Genomic DNA, 27,915 nt, shown 5'->3' with positions numbered 1-27,915 from the left:
GATCTGGTTGCCCATCCCCTTCCGAATAAAATTCAAACTTATTACTCTCACCCACAAAGCTCTCCACAGTGCTGCACCTCCTTACATCTCCTCCCTCATCTCTGTCTACCACCCTACTCGGGCTCTACGTTCTGCCAACGACCTTAGATTAAAATCCTCCATAATCCGAACCTCCCACTACCGTCTCCAGGATTTCTCTCGTGCTGCACCAGTCCTCTGGAATGTGCTACCCCAGACAATCAGATTAATTCCCAATATCCACAGTTTTAAACGTGCCCTGAAAACACATCTATTTAGACAGGCTCATAACATTCCCTAATCTGACTCCTTTCCATGGCCCTCCTTTTAGATTAGTCATCAGAATAAGATTCCCTCACACTCCTTCTCTTCATGTCCGTCATACACGGATACTGGCTGGTGACCGGCTCATGCAGCTTTATGTTACCACCGCATGTGTATAAAAATGGCCGGACCATTGTACAGAACAAACACTATTACACTTTGTGTCTCCTTTACTTCCGCATAGATTGTAAGCTCTTGCGAGCAGGGTCCTCACTCCTCAGATTTGAATTGTAAATGAACTTTGTCACTATGTAATGTCTGATATTGTTTGTTTCATGTTCCCTCTAAATTGTAAAGTGCTGCGTAATATGTTGGCGCTATATAAATAAAGATTATTATTATTATTATTATTATTATGATAGATAGATAGATAGATAGATAGATAGATAGATAGATAGATAGATAGATAGACAGACAGACAGACAGACAGACAGACAGACAGACAGACAGACAGACAGATAGATAGATAGGACAGACAGACAGATATTAGGGAGAATTAGGGAGAGATTCGAGCATTACAATTAAACCAGCTGACAAAGGTGGTGCGGTGGTGGTCATGGACACCATGGCATATATGAATGAAATATGGAGACAGCTGAGAGATCCTGCAATATATAAACGTATTCCACAGGATCCAAAATTTGAGATCAGTAGGGAGATTAAACAGATACTGGACAGGGCAAAAAGTGGTAGCATTATTGAGGAGAATGTGGCAGACTATCTTACAATTCATCAACCTAGAACCCCTGTACTTTATGTACTTCCTAAAATACACAAGACGTTGACCAATCCCCCAGGTCGTCCTATTGTGTCTGGCACAGATTCCATTTTCTGCCACATTGCCAAATTTTTGGATAAAATACTCAGACCCTATGCCCTAGAGGCTAGTTCATATATCAGGGACACTTCTGATTTTTTGAAGAAATTAGGGGAGGTCTCTGTGCCGACAACAGAGAATATTCTACTTGTGTCATTTGATGTCACCAGCCTGTACACAGTTATAGATCATACCAGGGGGCTGAAAGCTGTCAAGGATTTTTTGGATATGTCAAACTTTACATCTGATTGTTGCATGTTTCTTTTACAGCTCCTGGAGATAATACTGAGACGTAACTACTTTTTGTTTGGTGAAGACTTCTTTTTACAGTTACAGGGCACGGCGATGGGGTCCAATATTGCCCCTACGTATGCCAATATCTTTATGCGCACTATAGAGTAGACATTTGTCTATACATTGCGCCATTTTTAACATGTTGTCAAATGGTGGCGATATATTGACGATGTTTTCCTAATATAGACCGGTGATCTCATGCAGCTACAAGAGTTTCACACTTACCTAAACTCAGTGGATGACGATGTTAAATTCACAGTGGTTCACTCCAACACAGAAATTCAATTCCTTGATGTCCTGATCAGGCTCAAGGATGATGTTTTTACCACTGAGCTCTTTATCAAACCTACTGACTGTAATAATTTGCTCCCTTTCTCAAGTAGCCACCCACGTAGGATGGTAGAGACACTGGCGTAGCTATAGGGGTCGCAGCGGTCGCAATTGCGACCGGGCCCCGAAGCTAGGGGGGCCCACGGCCCCACGCACCACATCAATAAAAAGTTACTATAGTAACTCGGGTAGCGGGCCCCTGTTACTATAGTAACATACTTTACTTACCTTCCTGGTTCCGGATCGCAGCGGAGGTCCTGACGTCAAGCGCTGTGCGCAGCGCATGACGTCACAGCGCTATGCCGCCGCGCACAGCATCGAGACTACAGAACTCCCGCCGCGGCCGAAGAGGAAGGTAAGGTTAGCCCTGACTGGCGGGGTCTGACTCCCGGGACCCGCCAATCAGCTGTTTTAAAGGGGCCGCAGCACTCGTACGAGAGCTGCTCCCCTTCATTCCTGTCACTTCATTCCGGTCATACTGTGATTCGGTGTCGGCGATTCACAGTGTGAGCGAGTAGTGAAATGAAGGGGAAGCAGCTCTCGTACGAGTGCTGCGGCCCCTTCAAAACAGCTGATTTGCGGGTCCCGGGCGACACATCAGCTATTGATGGCCTATCCTGTGGATAGGCCATCAATGTTTAGGGACTGCACAACCCCTAAGCCTACGATGTATCAGGCTTAGGGGGCCCATGAGACAGGATCACAGATTGTGTGATCCTGTCTGCTGGGCCCTGTATCTAAGCCAATCACATGGTAGGCTTAGATACATGGCCCATGCGTGATCCTGTCTGCTGGGCCCTGTATCTAAGCCTACCACACTGTAGGTTTAGATACAGGGCCCCAGCACACAGTAATCTTATACTGTATAAGATTACTGTCTGCTGGACCCTGTATCTAAGCCTACCTTGTGGTAGGCTTAGATACAGGGTCCCACAGACAGTATCACACATGGGCCCTGTATCTAAGCCTTAGGGTATGTGCACAGACACTAATTACGTCCGTAATTGACGGACGTATTTCGGCCGCAAGTACCGGACCGAACACAGTGCAGGGAGCCGGACTCCTAGCATTATAGTTATGTACGATGCTAGGAGTCCCTGGCTCGCTGCAGGACAACTGTCCCATACTGTAAACATGTTTTCAGTACGGGACAGTTGTCCGGCAGCGAGGCAGGGACTCCTAGCGTCGTACATAAGTACGACGCTAGGAGCCCGGCTCCCTGCACTGTGTTTGGTCCAGTACTTGCGGCCGAAATACGTCCGTCAATTACGGACGTAATTAGTGTGTGTGCACATACCCTAACAGATGTGTTACTAAGCATTTTTTGTGTGTTTTCTTACAGGTTCGGTCGTTGGACTACGGCGGATTCCAGGACTACTTCGATGACAGCTTTTTTTTTTATTAATAAAATGGTTAATGAGGGCTGTGTGGGTTTTTTTTTTATTTCAATAAAATATTTTTTCTATGTCTTTGTGTTTTTTTTTTAAACTATATTACTACCGCCTTAGTAATGGCCGCCGGCTGATTGACAGCATCCATTGCTAAGGCGGGGCTTAGTGTTAGCGGATGCAGAGGTTAACACTAACCCCCTTTATTACCCCGGTACCCAACGCCACCAGGGGTGCTGGGAAGAGCCGGGTACGATCCAGTACCTGACCATCTGTAGTCATGGTCGGCCACTGGGGTAGCCGCAGGCTGGTATTATCAGGAGGGGAAAGGCCAAAAACAGTGGCCCTTCCCATCCTGGTAATGCTAGGCTGCTGCTGCTTTATTGTATCTGGCTGGTTATGAAAATGGGGGGGACCCCACGTCATTTAGAAAAAAATAAAATAAAAAATAATTGGAAAGAACGATGTCGGGTCCCCCCCAATTTTCATAACCAGCCAGATACAACACAGCAGCAGCAGGCAGCATTACAAGGATGGGAAGGGCCACTGTTTTTGGCCTTCCCCAGCCTAATACTACCAGCCTGCGGCCACCCCGGTGCCTGCCCGTCACTACAGATGGTCGGGTACTGGTTTGTACCCGGCTCTTCACAGTACCCCTGGTGGCGGTGGGTACCGGGGTAATAATGGGGGTTAGTGTAGCCTCTGCACCGGCTAACATTAAGCCTCGCCTTAGTAATGGAGGTTGTCAATCAGCCAGCGGCCATTACTAAGGCGGTGATAATAAAGTTTAAAAAGATACAAGCACATAGAAAAAATATTTTATTGAAATAAAAAAACACAACCCTCATTAACCATTTTATTGAGAATAAAAAAAACGCCGTCATTGAAGTCCTCAAATCCGAAGTCCAACAACCGAACCTGTAAAAAAAAACACAAAACACAAAAATAATCAGTAACACATAAAGAAGCAAAATTATTATTCTTACCTATCCTGGGTCCAGCGCTGGAGCCGCAATGTCAGCGAGCTGGGCCCTGTATCTAATCCTATCATGTGATACAGTCTGCTGAGCTGTGTATCTAATCCAATCATGTATGATACGGTCTGCTGGGCCCTATATCTAATCCGATCATGTGTGATACTGTCTGCTGAGCCACTGTATCTAATCCTATCATGTGTGAAACTGTCTGCTGAGCCACTGTATCTAATCCTATCATGTGTGGTACTGTCTGCTGAGCCACTGTATCTAATCCTATCATGTGTGATACTGTCTGCTCAGCCACTGTATCTAATCCTATCCATAGTTTATAGGGTCGTAGTGCTATAGATATGCTATGCTGTCTCATATACACACTTTTTTTTGGGGCGGACACATATGTATTGGGGCTATTTCCCGGACATTTTAAGCCCTGAGGGTATGTTCACACGGCAGCGTCCGTTACGGCTGAAATTACTGTGCTGTTTTCCAGCACCGTAATTTCAGCCGTAATGGCATGTGCAGGCGTCTTTTGCTGCGTCCATTACGGAAGTAACTGAAGCTGGTTTTCCATGGAGTCCATGGAAAACGGCTCCATTTACGTCTGAAGAAGTGACAGGCACTTTTTTACGCGCCGCCTTTTGACAGCGACGCGTAAAAAAAAATGACCGTCGGCACAGAACATCGTAAGACCCATTCAAATGAATGGGCAGATGTTTGCCGACGCTTTTGAGCCGCATTTTCGGACGTAATTCAATGCTAAAACGCCCGAATTACGTCCGTAAATAGTGTGTGTGAACCCAGCCTTAGTGACGCCCCCGGCTGCTAGTGCTGCATTGTTGGGTCACTTAGGAGACCCAGCGATGCAGCTGAAAGCGGACCGTCGGCCATGAGAAGTTTGCGGGGGGGGGGCCCAGTAAGAATTTTTGCATCGGGGCCCATGAGCCTCTAGCTACGCCCCTGGGTAGAGAGTTTACCCATCAGCCAGTTGATGCGGGTCAAGAGGGTTGTTAGTGATGTCACTACCTCAGAAAAATCTCTTGACATGATGATCAATCGTTTCAAAAGACGGGGTTATCCGCCGAGACACTTGAACAAGCATAGATCCATGGTGGCAGACCTAGACAGAGAGACACTCCTTGAGTCAGGAAGTCCACGCTCTGGTATACAACGTATACCCTTTGTATCAACCCTCACTGAATACAGTAACAACATTGCCAATGTCATTAGACGTCATTGGCCGATGTTGGGTAATTGTCTCCCTCAGGTCAGTGAATTCGCTAATCAACCTCTGTTCTCGTACAGTAGACCCCCGAGTCTCAAAGACAAACTAGTCAGAGCACATGTGGGTCCAAGTAAAGCAAAAAAAACAGACATATTTAACTAAACCTAAAACTGGCTGCTTTCCGTGTTTATGCAGTGTCAACTGCAAATTAATGCACAAGGGTTGCCTATCTAGAGCACCCTACCACTGGCAGATAATTTCAGATTAGACACTATCTTACATGCAATAGTGATTTTGTCATCTATGTCCTCCAATGTCCCTGCAAATTGCTGTATGTGGGTGAAACCACCCTTGACCTCAAACTAGACTCAATCAACACAGGTACACCATTAGGAAGAAGAAATTGGATCTTTCTGTATCCAAACATTTTACCAAATTGGGGCATACTGAGTCACAGTTGAGATTCTGGATTTTAGATCACATCCCGCCGCTCAGAAGGGGAGGTGATAGGACCAAACTCCCAAAATTGAGGGAACTGCAATGGATAGGGAGGCTCGACACTATAAAACCTAGGGGTTTGAAGGTGGATTTCGCATTGGGAGGATTAGTATAGGTCACCTTGACAGTGGTTCTCAGTGGTGATATGGGTTAAGATCATTTTCCGTGTATAGATCTGACATGATGACTACAATTAACTGGATTGATACTAATTGTTTTCTTTTATTCTAGATGATGTCACATCTGTTTGGATATCCCCCCTGTGGACTCACAGAATTACTGCTCCTTATCGCTTATATGGCTGGTCATCCTGTGATTGTGTTTTATTGTACTAAATTTTAATGGTTTGGATGCTATCTAAATTATGAGTGAGTAATGAGTTGGCTATAGGCACATATAATTTCTTCTGTTTGCCTGGCCCCATGGTGACACGCGTGCTCTCCAACAACGCTGCTTATATGCACACGGATATGGCAGGGACACTAGGGAGCGCACCACTATACTTATGTGTGGTCATCACGCATATCGGTGTTGGTGCTTTCCCCGTTTTTTGGGGGTTTGGAGACTGCGTTCGCGGTTTTCTACCTCCTTTTGTCCCCTATGCTGTATGAGCTCGATTTCTCCCTATTGGATGGTAGCCGTTTATGTGCACGGGTCCCGGTGATTTATTTCAATGCCTGCCTCCCTATACTATCCTCAGTGGACATGCATCCACTATTTGCCATCAAAATAATACTGCATTATCCAGCACTTACATAGTGTTGCGTCGGGCGAAGTTACCTCTTGTCTGCCAGATTTCAAGATGGCGCCCGTAAAAGCGACAAGAAAAGTAGGCGTGGTCTAAAAGGAGACGTCGTCTAAGCCACATTTTTTATGTAGAATAGGAGTAAATGGGGTAAATTTTGGGGGCAAATTTATACCTGCTCATAGACGGCTGAGAATTTATTTAATTTCAGAGTTCAAATTCATTAAGAGGCGTGCAACTTTTAATAAATTTGGCGCAAATCACTCCAACTATCTCCTTTATGTCGACTGGTGTACGATACGGCAGTCTTAGTAGATATTACATTTAGCTAGTGCGAATGCGCGGATTCGCGCTACACATCCGGGACACCGTAGTATTCCGCCATTTTCCACGCATGTGCAGATGCGCCTCGTGGACGCAATAATGGAGTCTCCTCAGGTGATATCAGTTTTTAACTATGTTCTCTATTATGACACAGGTGGAGGTATCTATAATTTATTGATACTTTACACCATTTACACGTCCCTGTTGGATATGTTTACACTTGCCACTGTCTAGTCACTATTGCATCTTAACTACTCCTATGGGAGTGCATAACGATTTCTATTTTCACGTTTACTCTGCATTTTGATAATGTATGTAACTAATAACTAATTTGATATTTCTTGATTGACACCTTGTTTTATACTGCTGTGTATGCACATGTCTTTTGCTTGAGAAAGGCTCTAGTGTTTGGAGCTGAAACGTCGCACATGGGGCAATAAAGTACCCTCTTTATCACTTTGAACTACGCTGTGCTGCTTTTTTTTTAAATTGCTGTATTACTGGGAACTTGGTCTGCTCCCATAGGCGTGCACCCACATCGCTATTCCGGTGCTGCTGGATTTGATAGATAGATAGATAGATAGATAGATAGATAGATAGATAGATAGATAGATAGATAGATAGATAGATAGATAGATAGATAGATAGATAGATTAGATAGGTTCCCAAGGAGTAAGCAGCACTGAACATGAGCTCCTGGGTCTACATCAATATATACCTTGTAATGAGCAAACTGTAAGGCATAACCTGGATAATACAGACTTCATGGAAGACAGGAGGAAGCAGGACTAAAAGTTCTTCATGAAAAATAAGAAATGTAAAGATTTGAAAGAAAAAACAAGAATTTTGCTTAGAGGACAGACTGCAGCAGAGAACATCAAGTCTGACCGAGTCCAGAGAACTGAGCATCCAAAAGGTAAGAACTTCCTGCAACACCAACACAATCCTACTAGAAAGACAACACCAGAGATATAAGGATTTATCTAAAAAATGGAAAATCACAATTTAGAACAAGAAATGCAGAATAAAGTAAATGTCCGGAGTTTGGGATAGAAGATTCAGACAACAGGGGGTCCGGCACCTTTGAGATCACATACTCCGAAGAGCAGAGGAGCATTCAAGCGAGGAAAGCCATAAAACATGCCACAATCAGACACAATCCAGAGACACTTTTTGCTGACTTTACCTCTAAAGAAGAAGTCAAGAGGAAAACAAATGTATTATTCTACACTGAGCACCGCTCCGCCTGGCACACAGCCCTGTGCCAGCACTATAAGGACATATCAAAGTGTGGCATCAATAAGGGCCGACAGATCAGAATAAAAGACCCAGGAAATGATGGGAGTATTACACTTACCATAAATCTATATAATAACGGCACCGTTCTCATACAAGGCAATGCGGACAACCTAAAGAAATTCCAAGAAATCTTTCATCATATTAAAGACCAGGCCCAAACTTACAAAGAACAATAAACTCCAGCAACCCAGACCAGAGATGGACATACAGAGACAATCTCCAGCGACACCCCCGCTGCCCCATGTCCCAATGTCCCACACCCCTCACCCGACACCCTCAGAGACTGTTTATCTCAATTAGAAAGAGACTTTGTACAATTCAAAGAAGAACTTCAAAGAAATCTCGGTGACAAAAACACAAATGACCAAGTAATTAAAGAGATAAACAAACTGAAATGTGAACATGCATCAGCTCTGCAGGAAATACAATGTACACTCCGAGAGCTGCAACAAGAAAATACAAAGCTCAGATTAGAGATAGAAAATCTAAAACCACAAACACAAAGTCTAGGAACAAGGGAGAGCGCTGACATAAGGACAGCCAATGACCAGCATGCTAGTACATCAAATCACCCAAACCCAATAAATATTCCTGAAATTAATGAAAACAAACTAGGAGAAAACAGAGCGATATAAGTGGGTACAAAGCCGACCGCCAACCAAAGCTCCAGCACAGAACCACAGCAGCACCACATACCACCACCAAGCAGGACCCAGGACACAAGCATCAGACAAGCCACCCGCAAGTCACAATGTCCTGATACTGTCCTAATAATTGACTCAAATGGCAAATACCTTAATACACGGCGACTCTTCCCAGAAAAAAGGGTCAGTAAAATTCACTGTGCAACTATCCAACAAGTCACATCAGTCATCAATAACCCACATTTTACCAATCCAAACCATATCATTATACACACGGGTACAAACAACCTCCAAGACCAGCAACAGCAGATTGCAGAACAACTGACCCAACTAGCAAAGACGGCACAACAGAAGTTCCCCGGCAGTAAAATAATTATATCATCCGTGCTCCCAAGAAGAGATGTGCCCAACGAGATCACCCAGGCCATCAACACAAAGCTGGCAGCGAACATCAGCTCAATGTCAAACATCAGCCTGGCACAACACTCCTCCATAGAGCGTCACCACCTGTATGATGACAAACACCTCAACAAACGAGGGGTCAGTCTTCTGGCCAAAGAACTGAAAGACATTGTGCTGAACAGACCCCCCAGAGCTGGACCCCACACCAGCCAAAGCCAAAACATCATGGAGACATCACTAATAATGAAAAGACCTCAAACCCCACACACCTCACTACACCCAGGAGAAAAAACCCTTTACCCAAGGTCAGACCAACAGAGGCAAAAGCCATGGAGGAAACCCCCTGCCTCACACAGAGACATGCAGGGGAGAGACATGGAGGAAACCCCCTGCCTCACACAGAGACACACAGAGCAGAGACATGGAGGAAACCCCCTGCCTCACACAGAGACACGCAGAGCAGAGACATGGAGGAAACCCCCTGCCTAACACAGAGACACGCAGAGCAGAGACATGGAGGAGATAAAGACCCTGCTCAGCACTCTATGTAGAAAACTAATGTGACTGTACAACATGAGAACATCTACAACAAATCCAGCAGTCACATCTCCAGCCCGTCCTACACAGCGCCGCTCATTACAAGGTATATGGACACACAATGACGTCCTTTATAATCAGCAGCTGGAATATTCAAGGCCTCAACGCCTCAGCCTTTGGATGCAAAACTAACGATCCAGACTTCAACCAAAGACTGAAAAATATTGATATACAAATCCTCCTGGAAACATGGACTAGGACAGAGAATGAGTCCCTGGTGCCCACTGGATACAGGGAAATCTCTGTCCCCGCCCTGAAAAATAAAAACATCAAGCAGGGCCGGTGTTCAGGAGGAATATTAGTCTGGTACAAAGAGGAGCTCCATGAGCAGATCAAAGCCGTGAAGCGAGGAGACAGCCACATCTGGATAAGAATAGGCAGCTCCATCCTCACCTCTCAGTCTGACATATACCTCTGCGCAACGTACATCGCACCGCCAGAGTCCCCGTACTCCAACCCAGACAGCTTTGAGATTATACAAAGGGAAGCCGCCCATTTCCAGACCCTGGGCAGCGTTCTCATCTAAGGAGACCTCAATGCAAGAACGGGGAGAGATAAAGACTACCTGACCAATGATGGAAACATCTTCATCTTTGGAGCAGAGGCCGACTGTCATAACTCCCTGCAGAAAGAGAGAAACAGCTATGACAGCACAGTCAACAAAAGCGGGAAAAAACTACTGAATCTATGTCGAAGCCTAGGACTCCACATACTGAATGGCCGCACCAAGGGAGACTCTTTTGGAAGATATACACTAAACTCCCATGTAGGCAGCAGTGTAGTAGACTATGCCATCACGGACATGGACCCTGCCAACATTGGCGCACTCATAGTCACTCCACAAACGCACCTGTCAGATCACAACCAATTACTTCTATACATCAAATCCACAAACAAACCATCTGCACAAAAACCACATCAAACCGGCCTCTTCAACCTGCCGCCATCTTTTAAATGGTCCAAAACGTCAACTATAAAATATAAAGAGACAATGAACAGACCAGAAGTGCAGGAGATGCTTCACAACTTGTACAACAAGGTGTATGAGACCAGCCCAGGAGGGGTAAATCAGGCCTTAAATTACCTCAATAATATATTCTATACCATGGCAGAGAAGTCCGACCTGAAAAGATGTGACTACAAGAGGCCACAAGAAATACATCCTAACGGTTGGTTTGACCGTGAGTGCAAAGAAGTACGGAAAATGCCTCAAATAAGAAACACCGAGACCCAAACAACACCGGTCTGAAGGAGGCCTACAGCAACATACAGAGGCAATACAAGACCATCCTCCGAAAGAAAAAACAAAGGCACATCTCCACCAAACTTACCCAACTCCAAGATGCCCTCCATGACAACTCGTTCTGGGAATTATGGAAACACATGGGCAAAAATTGCAAGAAAAACAACCTTCATATCCAAAATGGCAACATCTGGCTCCAATATTTCAAGGACCTCTACAAAGATATCCCGAAAGAAGAACAAAGCCAAGAACAAAAACAAATAATATCAAAATTGAAGGCGATGGAGGAAACACTGAAAGATTCTCAAAACCCCCTGGACGCACCAATAACACTGCAAGAAGTAACAGAGAGAACCTCAGACATAAGGTGTAAAAAATCCAGCGGCCTAGACGGAATTTCACCAGAAATGATAAAACACAGCCCGCCAGAAATACAGGCCGCAATAGTAAAACTATTTAATATGGTTCTGAATGCCGGCTACTTCCCTCAAATCTGGAACCAAGGCCTTATAACACCAATCCACAAGAGTGGGGACAGGTACGACCCGGCCAACTACCGAGGGATATGTGTCAGCAGCAACCTGGGGAAACTGTTCAACAGCATCCTGAATAAGAGAATCCTCAGCTTCCTCACCCAGCACAATGTCCTCCACCAAAGCCAAGCTGGGTTCATGCCAAACCACCGCACCACTGACCACATCTACACCCTGCGCAGCCTCATCAAGAGCCACGTCCACAATACAAAGCATGGGAAGATTTACGCCTGTTTTGTGGACTTTAAGAAGGCCTTCGACTCAGTGTGGCACCCGGGCCTATTCCTGAAACTGCTGGAGAGCGGAATAGGAGGTAAAACCTATGACGTCATCAGAAGCTCCTACACAGAGAACAGATGCAGCGTGAAGGTGAATGGGAGAAGAACGGCTGATTTCCAGCAGAGCCGAGGAGTCAGACAAGGCTGCAGCCTCAGCCCAACGCTCTTCAACATCTACATCAATGAACTGGCCACAGCTCTGGAATCCTCCTCAGCACCAGGTCTCGCCCTCCATGACACCCAGGTGAAATTCCTGTTGTATGCAGATGACCTTCTGTTACTATCACCAACCGAGAAAGGTCTCCAAGACAACCTGCAAATCCTAGAAAAATTCAGCTCCACGTGGGCACTACCCATCAATGCAAAGAAAACCAACATCATGGTGTTCCAGAGGAGAAACTCAAAATCCCCCAGGCACCCGACCTTCACACTAAATAACGCCACACTCACAGCGACCGACAGGTACACCTACCTGGGCCTAGAAATCAACCAATCAGGAAGCTTTAAACAAGCCATCGAGATTCTGAAAGACAAGGCGTGCAAAACCTTCTATGCCATCAGAAGAAAACTATCACCTCAAACCACCAGTAACGGTCTGGCTGAAAATCTTTGACTCCATCATCTCCCCAATCCTCCTGTATGCCAGTGAAGTCTGGGGTCCGGACACATACCCAAACTGGTCAAGGTGGGATTCCAGCCCAACAGAAATTTTCCACCTAGAATTCTGTAAACACCTTCTCCAAGTCCATCGGAGCACCACAAATAGTGCCTGTCGGGCAGAACTGGGCAGATTCCCACTACACCTCACAATCCAGAAGAGGGTGCTATCATTCTGGGCCCATCTACACAGCAGCAGGCAAAGTTCCTATCACCATAAAGCCTTGCTACACCAAGGGGTCCCAGGTAAACCAGGCCCCCAGAACATCTCACCCTGACCTGGCCTGAAGAAAATGTCACTCAGCGCGGCCTCACAAAAGCCGAAATCAAGGAGACAATAAACAAAGGCCAAGAGGAGTATATCAGTGACTGGAGGAACGACATAAAGACATCCCAGAAACTGACAATATACCGGAGTCTACAGCGGGAATATAAACTGGCGCCATATCTGGAGAAACTGCCAAACCCCAGAGACAGGCAGATCCTGAGCCGCTACAGACTGAGCGCCCACAACCTGCTCATCGAATCCGGGCGCCACAGACAGACGTACAAGCCCAGGGAGAGCCGACTGTGCCAACAGTGCGACCAGGAGGCCGTGGAGGATGAGGCCCACTTCCTGCTACACTGCTCCAAATACTCAGCAGTGAGGGACACTCACTTCAGGAGACTCTCTGATCTCTTACCGGACTTCAGCTCCATGGAAGAGGAAGAGAAACTCTACATCCTGCTGGGTGAAGAGGAAACCACAGTGGGCACAGCGGCACAATATGTCACTGCATGCCATAAACTGAGAGAGACATGATATGCCATGGACTTGTATAACCCCGACCCTAGATGTGTAACTATCCCCCAATCCCTCAGTCCCTATCCCTCATTCCCTTACTTCTTACTTGCTTTGGCAATGCTAATATGTATTTGGTCCTGCCACTAAAGCTTCTTTGAATTAGATTAGATAGATAGATAGATAGATAGATAGATAGATAGATAGATAGATAGATAGATAGATAGATAGATAGATAGATAGATAGATAGATAGATAGATAGATAGATAGATAGATAGATAGATAGATAGATAGATATGAGATAGATAGATAGATAGATAGATATGTGATAGATAGATATGAGATAGATAGATATTAGATAGATAGATAGATAGATAGATAGATAGATAGATAGATAGATAGATAGATAGATAGATAGATAGATAGATAGATAGATAGATAGATAGATAGATAGATAGATAGATAGATAGATATGTGATAGATAGATATGAGATAGATAGATAGATATGTGATAGATAGATATGAGATAGATATTAGATAGATAGATAGATAGATAGATAGATAGATAGATAGATAGATAGATAGATAGATAGATAGATAGATAGATAGATAGATAGATAGATAGATAGATAGATAGATAGATAGATAGTAATAATGCAGTCACAGGTAATATCATAGGCGTGTGCAAAGCGGACAAGACAGATTCTACATAAATTAAAAATTATCTACTTTTTGTTTCCAATAATATCCGCTAATTAAAGGCATCAGGATAGTAAATGATCACTTTCACTTTCAAGGTTTAAAGGGAACCTGTCAAAAGGACAAACACCTTTAATTGCTCTGGTGGAGCTGGTCTGTATATATAACATTACATTTCCGCTGTAGTGTCCCCCTCCCCCTGTGTGCGTGTTTTGCCCCCTCCAAAGACCTTTATCGTGCCCTGGGAACATGAAAGTCTTCTTTTTGCAGAAACCATCACACACACCTTCCTCTAATGGGAAATTCTCCTTTCCTGACATCTCGCAAGAACATAATTGTCGTTCCTATAGAAGTGACTGTCCAGCAGTGTGGAAATAACTTGCCTGCTGGAGCAGAGGGGAAACAAAGGCCGCTCCATCTGTCTGCAGTCTAGTCTGACAAGTGACAGATCCCATCACATGGATGCGGGTAAACACTTCTATAGTATAGAAAACAGAGGCGACCATCAAGAAAAACTGGAACTGATGCCAATCCAAGTGCGGACACATCAGATTTCCCTAATATTCCCCCCAAAAAATAATTTGCTATAAATTGTTATAAATCCTATTCAAAGAGGGGTATCTGGTATTCATTGCGTAATAAAAATGTCATTGTATACATTCTGATACAGCTCCTAATTATTTTTTTTAATATCTCTTCTTGCGGTCAGTGAAAAGAAACTTCTCTCCCGGAATAAGCTATGCACTCGTGTCAGTTCAACATGATCAGGACGGTTTTTCATCTTCTAAATGTAAATCTGAATGTTCCCATTCACTGACAGCAAGCATAAATTGCAAGAAAACATAAGGGCTCAAATTCACTATTCAGGTTACTCCAGGTTTGGGCATAATCTGAGCCCCAAAAAGTCGCAAAGGGTGAGGTGCCACGAATTTCATGTAAAATTTGCAACTTTTCTCGCCAAATTTGTAAAGCGAAGAGAAAAGTAGGCGTGGTCTAAAAGGAGACGTCGTCTAAGCCACATTTTTTTTAATGTAAAATAGGAGTAAATGGGGTACATTTTGGGGCAAATCTATACCTGCTCATAGAAGGCTGAGAATTTATGTAATTTCAGAGTTCAAATTAATTAAGAGGCGTGCAACTTTTAATAAATTTGGCGCAAATCACTCCAACTATCTCCTTTATGTCGACTGGTGTAAGATACGACAGTCTTAGTAGATATCAGCCATAGTATATTCAGTATTTCTTTCATTTAGCTAAAACCAGAAAATTATTTAAGGGGAATGTCTCAGAATAGACATTGGTGGCATATCACAAGATTAGGCCACCATTGTCTGATCGCAGGGGTCTGACCACTCTGACCCCCACAGATCGCTGGGAAATCGCTGTGCCACTTGGTCTCCTATTGGCTCTGCTCAGCTTTTTCCAATGAGGGCATGCCCATTATAGTCTATAACCAAATGGCGAGTGGTCTTGACAGGAGACAAAGGGCATGGCGTTTTCCTAGCAATCAGCAGAGGTCACAGCAGTTGGATGTCATTGCTTAGTTAGATCTGTTTCTTGGAAAGTTGGGTGACAACCAATACAGCCACCATCATAGCGCCTACAGCGGGTGTCATCCAGCTTCCCCAGACGTTCCTAGTTATGTTGGGATCCATTGAAGCATAGGCAGATTATTATTGTACAGCAGAGCAGGTGTCTGGGAAAGCTGGGTGGCATCCCCAGTAAGATCAGTAATGGCGGCCATATTGGTAGTCAATCAGATTTTCGCCAAACATATGCGAAAGCTACTGAATCACAAGACAAGAACAATCCCCCTCCTTATCATGGCAGCTGTTCTCATTTAAACCCACCCTAGACCCCCGGACAGCATTAGTGAAAAGCCATCAGAGCTGAATAGGAAACGTATGACTAGGATCTCCTTTCTACTTAGTAAAGAAGAATGACATTAGATACTGGAGGTCATTGTAGAAATAGGAAAAAGTATGGCAGTGGTCATTAAACGGTTAAGTGTTATGACGTCACAACCCCCTGGGGCTTTGTATGGCCCAAAACAGATGTGTTACTTAACCTCACACTCGTGGCTAAAGCTCCAGCTGGTATGACGTGAATTTTAACATGAATCAGATGTCATAGGATTGTTTCACATATTATATAACATATTTTAGGGTACTGTAGCTTTAAAGCTGACACACCATAAGAACAGTATATGTGATACAAGGCATGTAATAAGTAAAGTACAATGTATGTTCAGAGAAAATACTCTGTCTAAACTATTTTAAAGGCTTTTGTTCCAGGCGATGATAACTAATTGCTGCAGAGATATCTAGGTACAGCCCTGCCGGGACCTTCCCCCTCAAATTCAATGACATCACCACAGAGCCACCGTTTCCTGCGTTTCTTTTTGTTGGCGCCGTGGCCATTCCTCCAGTGGGGACTCTGAGCAGAAGAGACGTGATAATGGTGGGGCACTCACACGGATGAAGAGGTTACATGAAGGGAGGGGAAAGGTGGCAGAAGAACATACAGAACATGTTTTAATCACACAGGCTTGTAGGCTGCAGAGCAGACCGGGAGATTAAACTGGCGCTCCTTAAAATATTGCGTTGGACACACGTTTAAACAGGTTCGTCATTTATTTCTAGGTGAAGTGTTAATTTAAGACAGGTGAGACGGGAGACAGAGAGACGGAGAAGAGAGACAGTGGCTACTGGCAGAGTCAGTGGTGGTAGCGTAGTATGGTTTGGGGGTTATTTCTTGTCATAGCATCGTGATGAAAGACGACCATTGTTAAGATGGCAAGTGGGGGCAGCTCATCTATTCATAACATAAACTTCAGATCATGACTACGACTACAAAACACAGGATATCAATTTGGCAACATAATGGAAGGTTTATCAATATTGATGTCAAATACATAATTTTACGAGGTGGCAAAAAGGGTGCAAATTGCACCAACTTTATCAAAATGGCGCATGTGGAATGATAAATTTGATGCAATTTGTTAGACAAGCTTCTCTTCCTTAAGCTACCCAATGGCTAGAGTACTATATAGCAATATTTTGGCACCACACATTAATACATTTTGATGCTTTTTCTAGACGCTTTGAAAAATGAGAGCTGGGATCTTATTAGTTGCTCAGGGCAACTTCTCCGCTTTTGCTTTTCACCAGTTTTGATACATCTCCCACATTGTCTGTGTGAACTTGACCAATTAATAGGCGACAATTGGAAAAACGTAGCGCTTAATCTCAGGGAGTAGCTTTATGGGAGAGACCAACATACGGAACCCAGACCACCTAAACAAATACAGACCCAAGAACAGACCCCCTAAAGTAATGTGGACCTCAGACCCGAGGTGCAGATACTCACCTCTTCTTCCTGTAGTCCTCGTCACTCCCGGCCCTGGCGTCAAGATGTTGAGGCGGGGCCTGGGAGTGAAGAAGACTGCAGGAAAGAGAGAAGAGTATTTTGTCAGGACACGGGGCACCTAAGAGATTTATCTGCTCTGCCGGTAGTGAGGGAGTCTGATTATAATGAAGGGACAATACAACAATATAGGATTACAGTCTATAATCCGCCTACTGTGGTATTATGGTCATCTCATCAAGCTCCACAAGAGAATAACAGCCTTTTAATACCAATTGATAATTGTAATCCGCTAATGACTAACTAATCCTACTCGATTATTCATCCAAATATAGGAATTGAGTTTCAGTACAGTCATCGTCACCTGGCTGAGACATATTTTGGCCTAGCTCAAAGATCCCACGTCGGTGCCAGCTTTTCTGTCACAGCTGTGGTTGGAATGCCACCCTCACCAAGTTAAACAGTAATCAGCCAGAACCGTTTCCTGGAATTTCTCAATAATAAAAAAAGTAAAAGTTTATGACGTACAGTGAAACCTCTTTGACAAAAAGAAAACGAGCATTGCATTAAAACATGGTCTACTAGAGGAGTGGTCCTCTCAAAGAAGATGGTCAGTATGCATAGTATGTGATGGAACCGAAGGAGATCTGGTCTAGATAAAGGGGTGGGTGGTCTTTAGAGACGTTTTACCGTATATACATGGACGCAATCACAAAATAAATCTAAAAACCCTATTAGTCTTCAGGACAATAACTCTTTACAACAAGAAAAAACATGATTCGAGCATGATGGGGCAGGAGAAGGGACATGAAGTCACTTTTTTAGTCTCTATCCCCCTATACTTTTCTTGAGAGGGTCTAATACTACAATTAAAGAAACAGCTTGTAGTGGCTCATGGAGGGTCGAATTACTATTGCTTGCAAGTTACACCCAGTGGCGGATTATCATTAGGGCGTTTCGGGCGGTCGCCCGGGGCCCAAGGCTCCCAGGGGGCCCAAGGCTCCCAGGGGGCCCATGACCGCCCGAACCACCTCATGCCCAGTGGCGTCGCTAGCACCGGAGGGAGCCCCGGTGCCAGGACCGCACCTGTCGGGCGAGGGGAGCTTCGCTTCTACTTAGCAGCCGTAGTCTGTGCTGCTTTAGAAGCTCCCCCTCCAGCCCCCCTTCCCTGCTCTAAACATCTCTCCTCTGCTGCTAGCTGTCGGGACATGGGGGAGGGGAGACTGTCGGCGGGCTCTGTGTCGTGCTGTGAGCAGGAGAAGAGCTGCAGTGAAGACATAAAAGGTAAGTGCATGTGTGTTTAATGTCCATATTCATGTATGTTTAATGTCCATATTCATCTATGTTTAATGTCCATATTCATGTATTTAATGTCCATATTCATGTGTGTTTAATGTCCATATTCATGTATGTTTAATGTCCATATTCATGTGTGTTTAATGTGTATATTCATGTGTGTTTAATGTCCATATTCATGTGTGTTTAATGTCCATATTCATGTGTTTACAAGGTGTACTTTGTGTACTATGCATACTTTGTGTATAATGTGCGTACTTTGTGTATAATGTGCCTACTTTGTGCATAATGTGTGTACTTTGTGTACTGTGCATACTTTGTGCATAATGTGCGTACTTTGTACTGTGCGTACTTTGTGCATAATGTGCCTACTTTGTGTACTTTGTGCATAATGTGCGTACTTTGTGCATAATGTGCGTACTTTGTGCATAATGTGGTACTTTGTGTACTGTGCGTACTTTGTGCATAATGTGCCTACTTTGTGTACTTTGTGCATAATGTGCGTACTTTGTGCATAATGTGCCTACTTTGTGTATAATGTGCGTACTTTGTGCATAATGTGCGTACTTTGTGCATAATGTGCCTACTTTGTGTACTTTGTGCATAATGTGCGTACTTTGTGTACTGTGCATACTTTGTGCATAATGTGCGTACTTTGTACTGTGCGTACTTTGTGCATAATGTGCCTACTTTGTGTACTTTGTGCATAATGTGCATACTTTGTGCATAATGTGCGTACTTTGTGCATAATGTGGTACTTTGTGTACTTTGTGCATAATGTGCCTACTTTGTGTACTTTGTGCATAATGTGCGTACTTTGTGCATAATGTGCATACTTTGTGCATAATGTGCCTACTTTGTGTACTTTGTGCATAATGTGCGTACTTTGTGTACTGTGCATACTTTGTGTACTTTGTGCATAATGTGCGTACTTTGTGTACTGTGCATACTTTGTGCATAATGTGCGTACTTTGTACTGTGCGTACTTTGTGCATAATGTGCCTACTTTGTGTACTTTGTGCATAATGTGCATACTTTGTGCATAATGTGCGTACTTTGTGCATAATGTGGTACTTTGTGTACTTTGTGCATAATGTGCCTACTTTGTGTACTTTGTGCATAATGTGCGTACTTTGTGCATAATGTGCATACTTTGTGCATAATGTTGTACTTTGTGTACTGTGCGTACTTTGTGCATAATGTGCCTACTTTGTGTACTTTGTGCATAATGTGCGTACTTTGTGCATAATGTGCCTACTTTGTGCATAATGTGCGTACTTTGTGCATAATGTGCGTACTTTGTGTACTGTGTGTACTTTGTGCATAATGTGCCTACTTTGTGTACTAGTGTTTAGGTAGTGTTAGCAATAGTTACGGCGCGGCAGGGTGGTGGTGGAGAAGGGGGGCCAAAGTTTGGGTAACAGCCCAGGGCCCATGGTCTTCTTAATCCGCCACTGGTTACACCCCATCTGGATTCTGACCCATGTAGAAGTATAGCACCCCCTTTAACACCTCCGCTTGAAATTGGAAATGGCATGGTCATGTGACTCTCACTGCCAACATTCTATGCTATCAGCACAGTGCCAGTCTAGCTTCTGGTTGCTATGAATACACTGTCTGACAGATTTTTATATAGGGTTGTCAAGCAGTGTGTCCTAGCAACCAGTCTACCTCACCTAACTCAGGCCTTTAACTAAACTGGCATTGAGCTGAGGACAAAGAAAGAGCAAGGAGCAGTGGCAGTACTTAAACCAGGCTTTCTTTTTCTATCACATTTTTGTACAAATAAACCTAATTGAAGAACCTCTTTAAAGAGTTAGACCCTCATTTAATTTCCTAGTGACAAATATTTAAAGGGAATGTCTGCTTTGGACATTCCCTTTTTGTTGGAAGGGTCCCTTGACAATAAGCAGATAATAGGGTGTCCCACTACTGGGACCTCCAGCGATCAGCTGTAATTTGTATGGTTACCAGTGAAGTGTCTAATTTCCCTGTAGCACCACCACAGGTTCAAAAGAAGTATTACACAGTAGCCAAGAAAGAGAGAGATAATCCATGCAGCTAATAGATGAAGGTCCTGAACGTTGCCCCCCTTCCATTAACTTTAGAATTATTTGGTATATAAGGTATTTGAAACCCCTTTAAGACTTCTACTCTATGTCGAGTCACAGGGTGACCTGAAATGCCCCACTACTGGTCCAATAACCCAAATGGGAATTTCTAGACCTATATTGGCTGTCATGGATCCTAATGGTTAGGCATAGGGTTAACAATAACAGCAGTAATTTATATATCAGCTTAGTCTATGTGTCGCAATAAACTCATTACTAATACATTGCAGGTGACCATAACCTTCTGAAATATGCTAAAGATTCTATTAGTAGGCAGGATTATTGTTCATTATTCAGATCCGCAACTGCGAGGATTAACACTTGGCCGTGTGTCGCAACTGCAGAGATTGCAGAATTCTTCCTCCAAAAATCATAATCAGCAGAACAGGGACACGGCGCACCACATCACCTTCCCGTATGAATACATTGGGTTACATGATGCGTCTGCAAAGTTGAAGGTGACATCATAATGCAACGGCCAAGTCGTAGAAAAAGTTGCAGTACGGACGGTGCATCCCTCGGTACTGCAGACGGATTAAGTCCTATTCATTAACAAGCATCTTCCTTCGAAGACAATGGAAGTGAGGATAGCAGCTCGCAATTTCCAGGGAAAAGTAGGGGGAAAAAAAGAAGTTGCGCCACTCAAATCGGTTGCGATCTATCATCATTGTATCAATTTTCATTGTAAATTAATATGTGACAAAAAAAAACAAAACAGTAGATTTACAAAATAGTACAAGGAATAGACACAACGCACTTACTCGTCATCAGATATATTGAGCCCGGAGATGAGATTTTGCCCGCTTGGTGCATAGTCCCAGGGTGCCTCCACGATGCCAATGTAATACGTTCTTGTAAGCGATTGCACCAGTCCAGACAAAGAGCTGAGCAGCAGCAGAGTCTGAATGGTCGTACAGTATAGAGAAGGCATTTGTGTCTCTGTCAGCAGCCAGCCACAATGAAAGGCTTCCAGCTTTGCCGGCTAGGAGAACCGACTCTCAATAACAGAAGTCACTCCCCCTGCCAGGCAGAGGCCGGGTCTGGACACAGGAGAAATTGTGCAAGGAGGATTAGCTGAAGTGGCAGTCACAGGTCCGGAGACTCTTACCTAAAGAAGAGCCGCAGCTCTGTAGACAGTGAACGCAGCTTCCTGCAAAAACAATTCAACAATATGCGGGTTACACGAGTGCGGCGTGTTATAGCGGAATGGATTAGGTCAAGTCAGGCTCTGTTCACATCTGCGTTGGGGTCCCATTCTGAAGTTTTGTCTGAGCTTTCCGTCAGAACGGAACCCTGAGCAGACACAAACTGACACAGATGGAAACCAGAGGTCGTTTTGCAGGAAGCAATAGCGTAGTCGACTACGCTATTGCTTCCGGCAAAACGACGGGTCCGGTGCACAACAGAGACAAACGGAAACCACGGGCCCTGGCTCCGTCACCATTGAAATCAATGGTGATGGAAACGGAAACCCCTGCTCAGGGTCCCGTTCCGGTGGAAACCTCCGACGGAACGTCAGAACGGGACCCCAACGCAGATGTGAACAGAGCCTCATGGGGTGTTTTTTTGTATCATTTATTCAATTTATTTTGTATAGATTTGTCAATTCATACAAATGAAGCATAATCTGTAACTTTTCACTATATTTTATGTTTCAAGATCTATGCCTGCTGTCACTGAATTGGATTTTTCTTGTTTGTATCAAAACTTGTGCAGACCTAATACTTATCCAGTCTAGACAATCCTCTGTGAGCTAAATACATCAGCAGCACAAATCTCCCTCTGGTCCTGATAGTTTGCAACAATGTATCAGCGTAGGCAGGGTTGGGCTAGCCCACCAGTGTACCAGGGGCTCTCTGGTGGGTCCCGGCTCTGACACAATAATGGGCACCTTTTTATCCAGCAGAAGACAACCCCATTTGGAGGTAACTTTGGAGCTATCGCTTGCCATTGGGGTATTTTTCTTATGGGATGATTCACAAATAACCTATTAGATCTTATTGGTGATATGTCCTGTGTGTACAACGATGATAAAGATTACAATGAAATTATAGGGGACGTGCGCACCTTTTGAATAGGGGGAGGGGGCCCCAGGATCATCTCCCATGGTTGGCCCAAAGAACCTCCGTCCGACAATGGATTGCGTAGACTGGATACAATTGTTGCAATCTCTCATCTGTTAGCTGAGGTGCAGCTTAAAGCTCCTGGACACCGATGCAAAAACTGTAACAGGGCCCAACAACTACCGTGTCTCATTTATAATATTGGTGTCTCTGGGCCCCCTTAGGCACCAGGGCGCAGGTGCAAGTGCTACCTCTACCCCTAGGGTTGCCAACTTTCCCACCCAAAAATACCAGCCCGGTTAAAGTGCCTAAAATAGCGGGTGTGGTTTTGGGGTGCGTGGCTTCACACAGTGTAATTTTACACATGGAGTTTTAATGTCTTTTTGGCAAAAGTGACCATACACATTAGATGAATGTCGGCCAAACACCCCCACCCACACACCGTGTCCCTGAATACAATCGTGTCACACACACAGTGCCCCATAAAATTAGAACCAAAGACTGTGCCCCCTGAAAATAGTGCCATAGGCTGCGCCCCAAACAAACAAATAACAGTGCAACACACAATGCATTAGTAGAAAGTGACACACACAGTGCCCCCTGTAGATAGTGCCCCACACAGTGCCCCCTGTAGATATTGCTCCACACAGTGCCCCCTGTAGATAGTGCCCCACACAGTGCCCCCTGTAGATAGTATCCCACACAATTGCCCCTGTAGATAGCACCCCACACGATGCCCCCTGTAGATAGTGCCCCTGTAGATAGTGCCTTACACAGTGCCCCCTGTAGATAGTACCTCACAGTGCCCCCTGTAGATAGTGCTCCCTGTAGAGAGTGCCTCCTGTTGATTGTACCACACACAGTTCCATCTGTAGATAGTGTCACACACAGCGTCCCCTGACGTTAGTGGCACACAGTGCGATCTGTAGAGAGTGCCACACACAGTGGCATCTGTAAATAGTGCACCACGCAGTGCCATCTGTAGAGAGTACCACGCGCAGTGCCATCTGTAGAGAGTGCCACGCAGTGCCATCTGTAGAGACTGCCACACACAGTGCCATCTGTATATAGTGCCCCTCACAGTGCCACCTGTAGATAGTGCCCCACACAGTGCCATCTGTAGATAGTGCCCCACACAGTGCCATCTGTAGATAGTGTCCGACACAGTGCCATCTGTAGATAGTGCCCCACACAGTGCCATCTGCAGATAGTGTCCGACACAGTGCCATCTGTAGAGTGCTAACTGTAGATAGTGCCCCACACAGTGTCCCCTGTGATTTGAGAGCCCTGATATCAGACCTCAGACCAAGCGAAAAAAGAGAAAGGAAATGTAAAAAAAATATAAAAATATTACTCACCTTTTAAAGATAGAACTAATAGGGATACCTGGGACAGAGGCACTAAAGAGCGCACATCAGCCTATGTCCACCTTTGCAACCAAAATCTTTGTTTTGTACAGCCTATGCAGACGTGTTTCCATGGTTACAGACTACAAAACGAATCCTGTGGATGGTCAGATCCTACTGAATGTGAGTAAGCAAGAAGTAGGAGACAGATGGAAGAGAGTATGATTGTCTGATTAGACAGGGATTGTTTGTAGTGTGTGTAACTATGGAGACACATTGGTCTTCTCAGTAGCTGTATGCACAAAATAGTTAAAGATTTTTAATGAAGATTTTAATTTCTTCCTTTTCTTATTTTAGATGCATTGGAGCAACAAAAATAATGTGATGGCAAAAGGTAAAAATAATATTTAAGGAGGAATCTGTGGCTGACATACTCTGTGATGGGAGCTTCGGTGGTATTTTTTTTAAGGTTTTGGGGCCAATAACAAAATGGAAATGCAGAAACTAAGCATAAGCTGCAGAACTTCCCCCACTGCTCCGCTACGGGAAGAAAGAGGTGACCGACCACACTTTAATTTTCAGCAGGAGGAGACAAGCGCATACATACGATAGAGGCAGACCATGTGGTTGCCATGGGGCCCCTGAAGAGAGGGGTCCCTAGAGGGACGCAGCTATAGGGGGTGCAGAGGTGGCAGTCACACTGGCACATAAGAAGACACTAGTATTATAAAGATCGCATGATAGATGGGGGGCGCTGTTACAGATTTTGCATTGGGGCCCAAAGGGTGCAAGTTATGTCTCTGGGGCCCAGACCAGGTTGGCTGAATCCCTAATGTCAATGAGTGGTGAGAACCTGTGGGGGGCAATAAGCGAGGGTTAATAGAAAGTAGATGGGGCAGATAAGCGTCAAGTTCTCCTGTCCAAGTTGTTATGGATGTGGTAGTATTAACGGGCACCAGTAGAGGTCCCCATTTTAGTCTTTGGAATGGAGCCCATTTAATTCTATGTATGTTCGTGGGTAAGGGAGGAGGGGAACCGCATAAACTGAACAAAACAGAGGGATAGGCCATGTAGGTGCGGATTTCTTAGTCAGAAAGTAGTGATGCTCTCCAGTCCACATCAGCACTGCATGAATCACACAATACAAGGGTCACGTATCTGCTGTGGTTTCATAGGGAAGATATAAAGGACATGGAGGGCATCGAGGAGTTCACAACATAATGGAGGAAATTTCTATATCATAGTGCAAAGGTCGGGGAATTGTCCGTAGCGACCAATTATCATTAATATACATGCGTAGAATTTCGCAGACATATTTTCTACAGATTGTACAATTGAATTTCATAACTAGCAGTTGCCATGTATAAAGTTCACTGTTAATAAGAACATACTTACCAACATTATGTCCCCAAAATCGGGACATTTTAACCGGTGAGTACACAGTTTAAACAATTTAGTGCCTCGGAACACTAGAGTTTCTAAAATCTTAAAATAAATGACATTATTTTATGATTTTAGAAACTCTTGTGTCTCCAGGCACATACTTTTTGCGGCTCCCGCCCCCCCCTCGCGATCCATCCGCCCACCCTCCCGGCCCCCCTTAGTGGCTACTCCTTGAGCAGAATCCCGTTGCCGATGATCTGACCGGGGATTCCGCTCCTAGAAGAAAGCCCCGAGGTCATTGTCCATATATGGACATTGACGTCAGTGGCTCCTCCTGGAGCGGAATCCCCGGCCAGAGTCGGCAATGGGGATTCGCTCGAGGAGTAGCCACTGACGTCACTTTCCATATATGGACAGTGACATCGGGGCTTCCCTCTAGGAGCGGAATCCCCGGCCTATGCTCAGGCTGGGGATTCCGCTTCTAGAGGGAGTCCCAATGGCGCTATCTACAAGGCGGGGGTAGTGCTATCTACAGGGAAGCATGGAAACTGTGGCACTATATAGGGGCACTATCTACATGGGAACTGTGGCACAATCGAGAGGGCATTGGTACTTTAAATATGGGCACTGGCACTAGGGGCAGCTTTGGGGATATTATACTGTATAAGGGCCGCTAGGGGGGTATTAAACTTTATGGGGCAGCTATGAAGGCATTATGCTGTAGGGGGGCTTTAAGCTGTATGGGTCAGCTATGGGGCTTTATATTGTATGGGGCAGTTATGGGGCATTATACTGTATGGGGCAGCTATGGGAGCATTATACTGTATCGGGGCATCTGTATGGGCATTTTACTGTATGGGGCAGCTATGGGGGCATTATGCTACATGGGGCAGCTATGGGGAATTATGCTGTATGGGGGAATTTGTTTGGGAATTATACTGCATGGGGGCATCTGTGTGGCCATTATACAGAATAATAGTATCTATGTGGGCACTATACTGTATGGGGCATTTGTGTTAGCTTTATACTGTATGGGGCATTATACTGTATGGTGGCAGCAAGAGGGCAATATACTGTGGCACTACCCACATGGGAACTGTGTCACTATCTACAAGGGCACTGGCACTAGGGGCATCTTTGGTGGTATTATACTGTATAAGGGCAGCTATGGGGGGCATTATACTGTATGGGGGCAGCTATGGGGACATTATGCTGTATGGGGGAAGCTATGGGGGCATTATGCTGTATGGGGGAATTTGTTTGGCCATTATACTGCATGGAAGAATGTGTGTGCATTATACTGTATGGTGGCAGCTATGGGGCATTATACTATATGGTAGCAGCGAGAGGGCATTATACTGTGTGGGAGCAACAATTTGGTATTATACTGTGTGGGAGGCACTATGGGAGCATGATACTGTGTGGGCTTAATCTGGTGTCTATGGGTGGGGGGATTGGGTGGGATTACAGGCGTTGTTTAAAAGAAAAAAATTGGCCGCATCAATTGTCCCTCTTTGTGATGCTTGAAATTTGGGAGGTATGAGAGCTGTCTCCTGATGGTAGAGCTGTCTCCTGCTTGTAGAGCTGTCTCCTAATGGTAGAGCTGTCTCCTGATGGTAGAGCTGTCTCTTGATGGTAGAGCTGTCTCCTGATGGTAGAGCTGTCTCCTGATGGTAGAGCTGTCTCCTGATGGTAGAGCTGTCTCCTGCCGTTAGAGCTGTCTCCTGATGGTAGAGCTGTCTCCTGATGGTAGAGCTGTCTCCTGATGGTAGAGCTGTCTCCTGATGGTAGAGCTGTCTCCTGCCGTTAGAGCTGTCTCCTGATGGTAGAGCCAGTGGTGTAACTACCGCTATAGCACGGCCCCCCTCCCATGGCCACAAAAGACATGCATCCCCTATTCACAGGATAGGGGATACATATGGGATCGCTGGGACGCCCAGCGATAAGGAGAACGGGGGACCGAAAGTCCCAAGAAGTTCTCCATGGGAAACCTCGGACTTCAGTGGTCTGTCTGCAGCTCCATAGAAATGACTTCCGCTTGTGCGCATGCGTGACCAGCGCTCCTTTCATTTTTATTGAACTGCGCAGACGCCGGAAGTCTGAGGTTTCTCATGGAGAACTTCAGGGGACTTTCGGTCCCCCGTTCTCCTTATCGCTGCCAGCGATCACACATGTAGGGGATACATCTCTTTTGTACGACAAACTATAGCCAGTTTTTTTTTTGGGGGGGGGGGTCTGTATGGCGTTATCTTCAGGGGGGTTTGTATGGTGTTATCTAC

The 27,915-nt window shown here is 44.9% G+C and overlaps 1 protein-coding gene across 1 annotated transcript in view; it reads right to left on the bottom strand.

Annotated features, from left to right (window-relative positions):
* Nucleotides 1-21,911, bottom strand: part of HEPHL1 (hephaestin like 1) — an 84,024-nt gene extending 62,113 nt beyond the window's left edge. The window contains exon 1 of the mRNA XM_075851483.1: nt 21,606-21,911. Within this exon, the coding sequence (XP_075707598.1) occupies nt 21,606-21,775 (170 nt within the window). The 5' untranslated portion in view covers nt 21,776-21,911. The remainder of the gene's footprint in view (nt 1-21,605) is intronic.
* Between the last annotated feature and the right edge of the window lie 6,004 nt (nt 21,912-27,915).

The sequence above is a fragment of the Rhinoderma darwinii genome, chromosome 2 (genome assembly GCF_050947455.1).
Source record: "Rhinoderma darwinii isolate aRhiDar2 chromosome 2, aRhiDar2.hap1, whole genome shotgun sequence".
In the NCBI taxonomy this organism is placed as follows: domain Eukaryota; kingdom Metazoa; phylum Chordata; class Amphibia; order Anura; family Rhinodermatidae; genus Rhinoderma; species Rhinoderma darwinii.
This window is presented reverse-complemented; position numbering and strand designations above follow the sequence as displayed.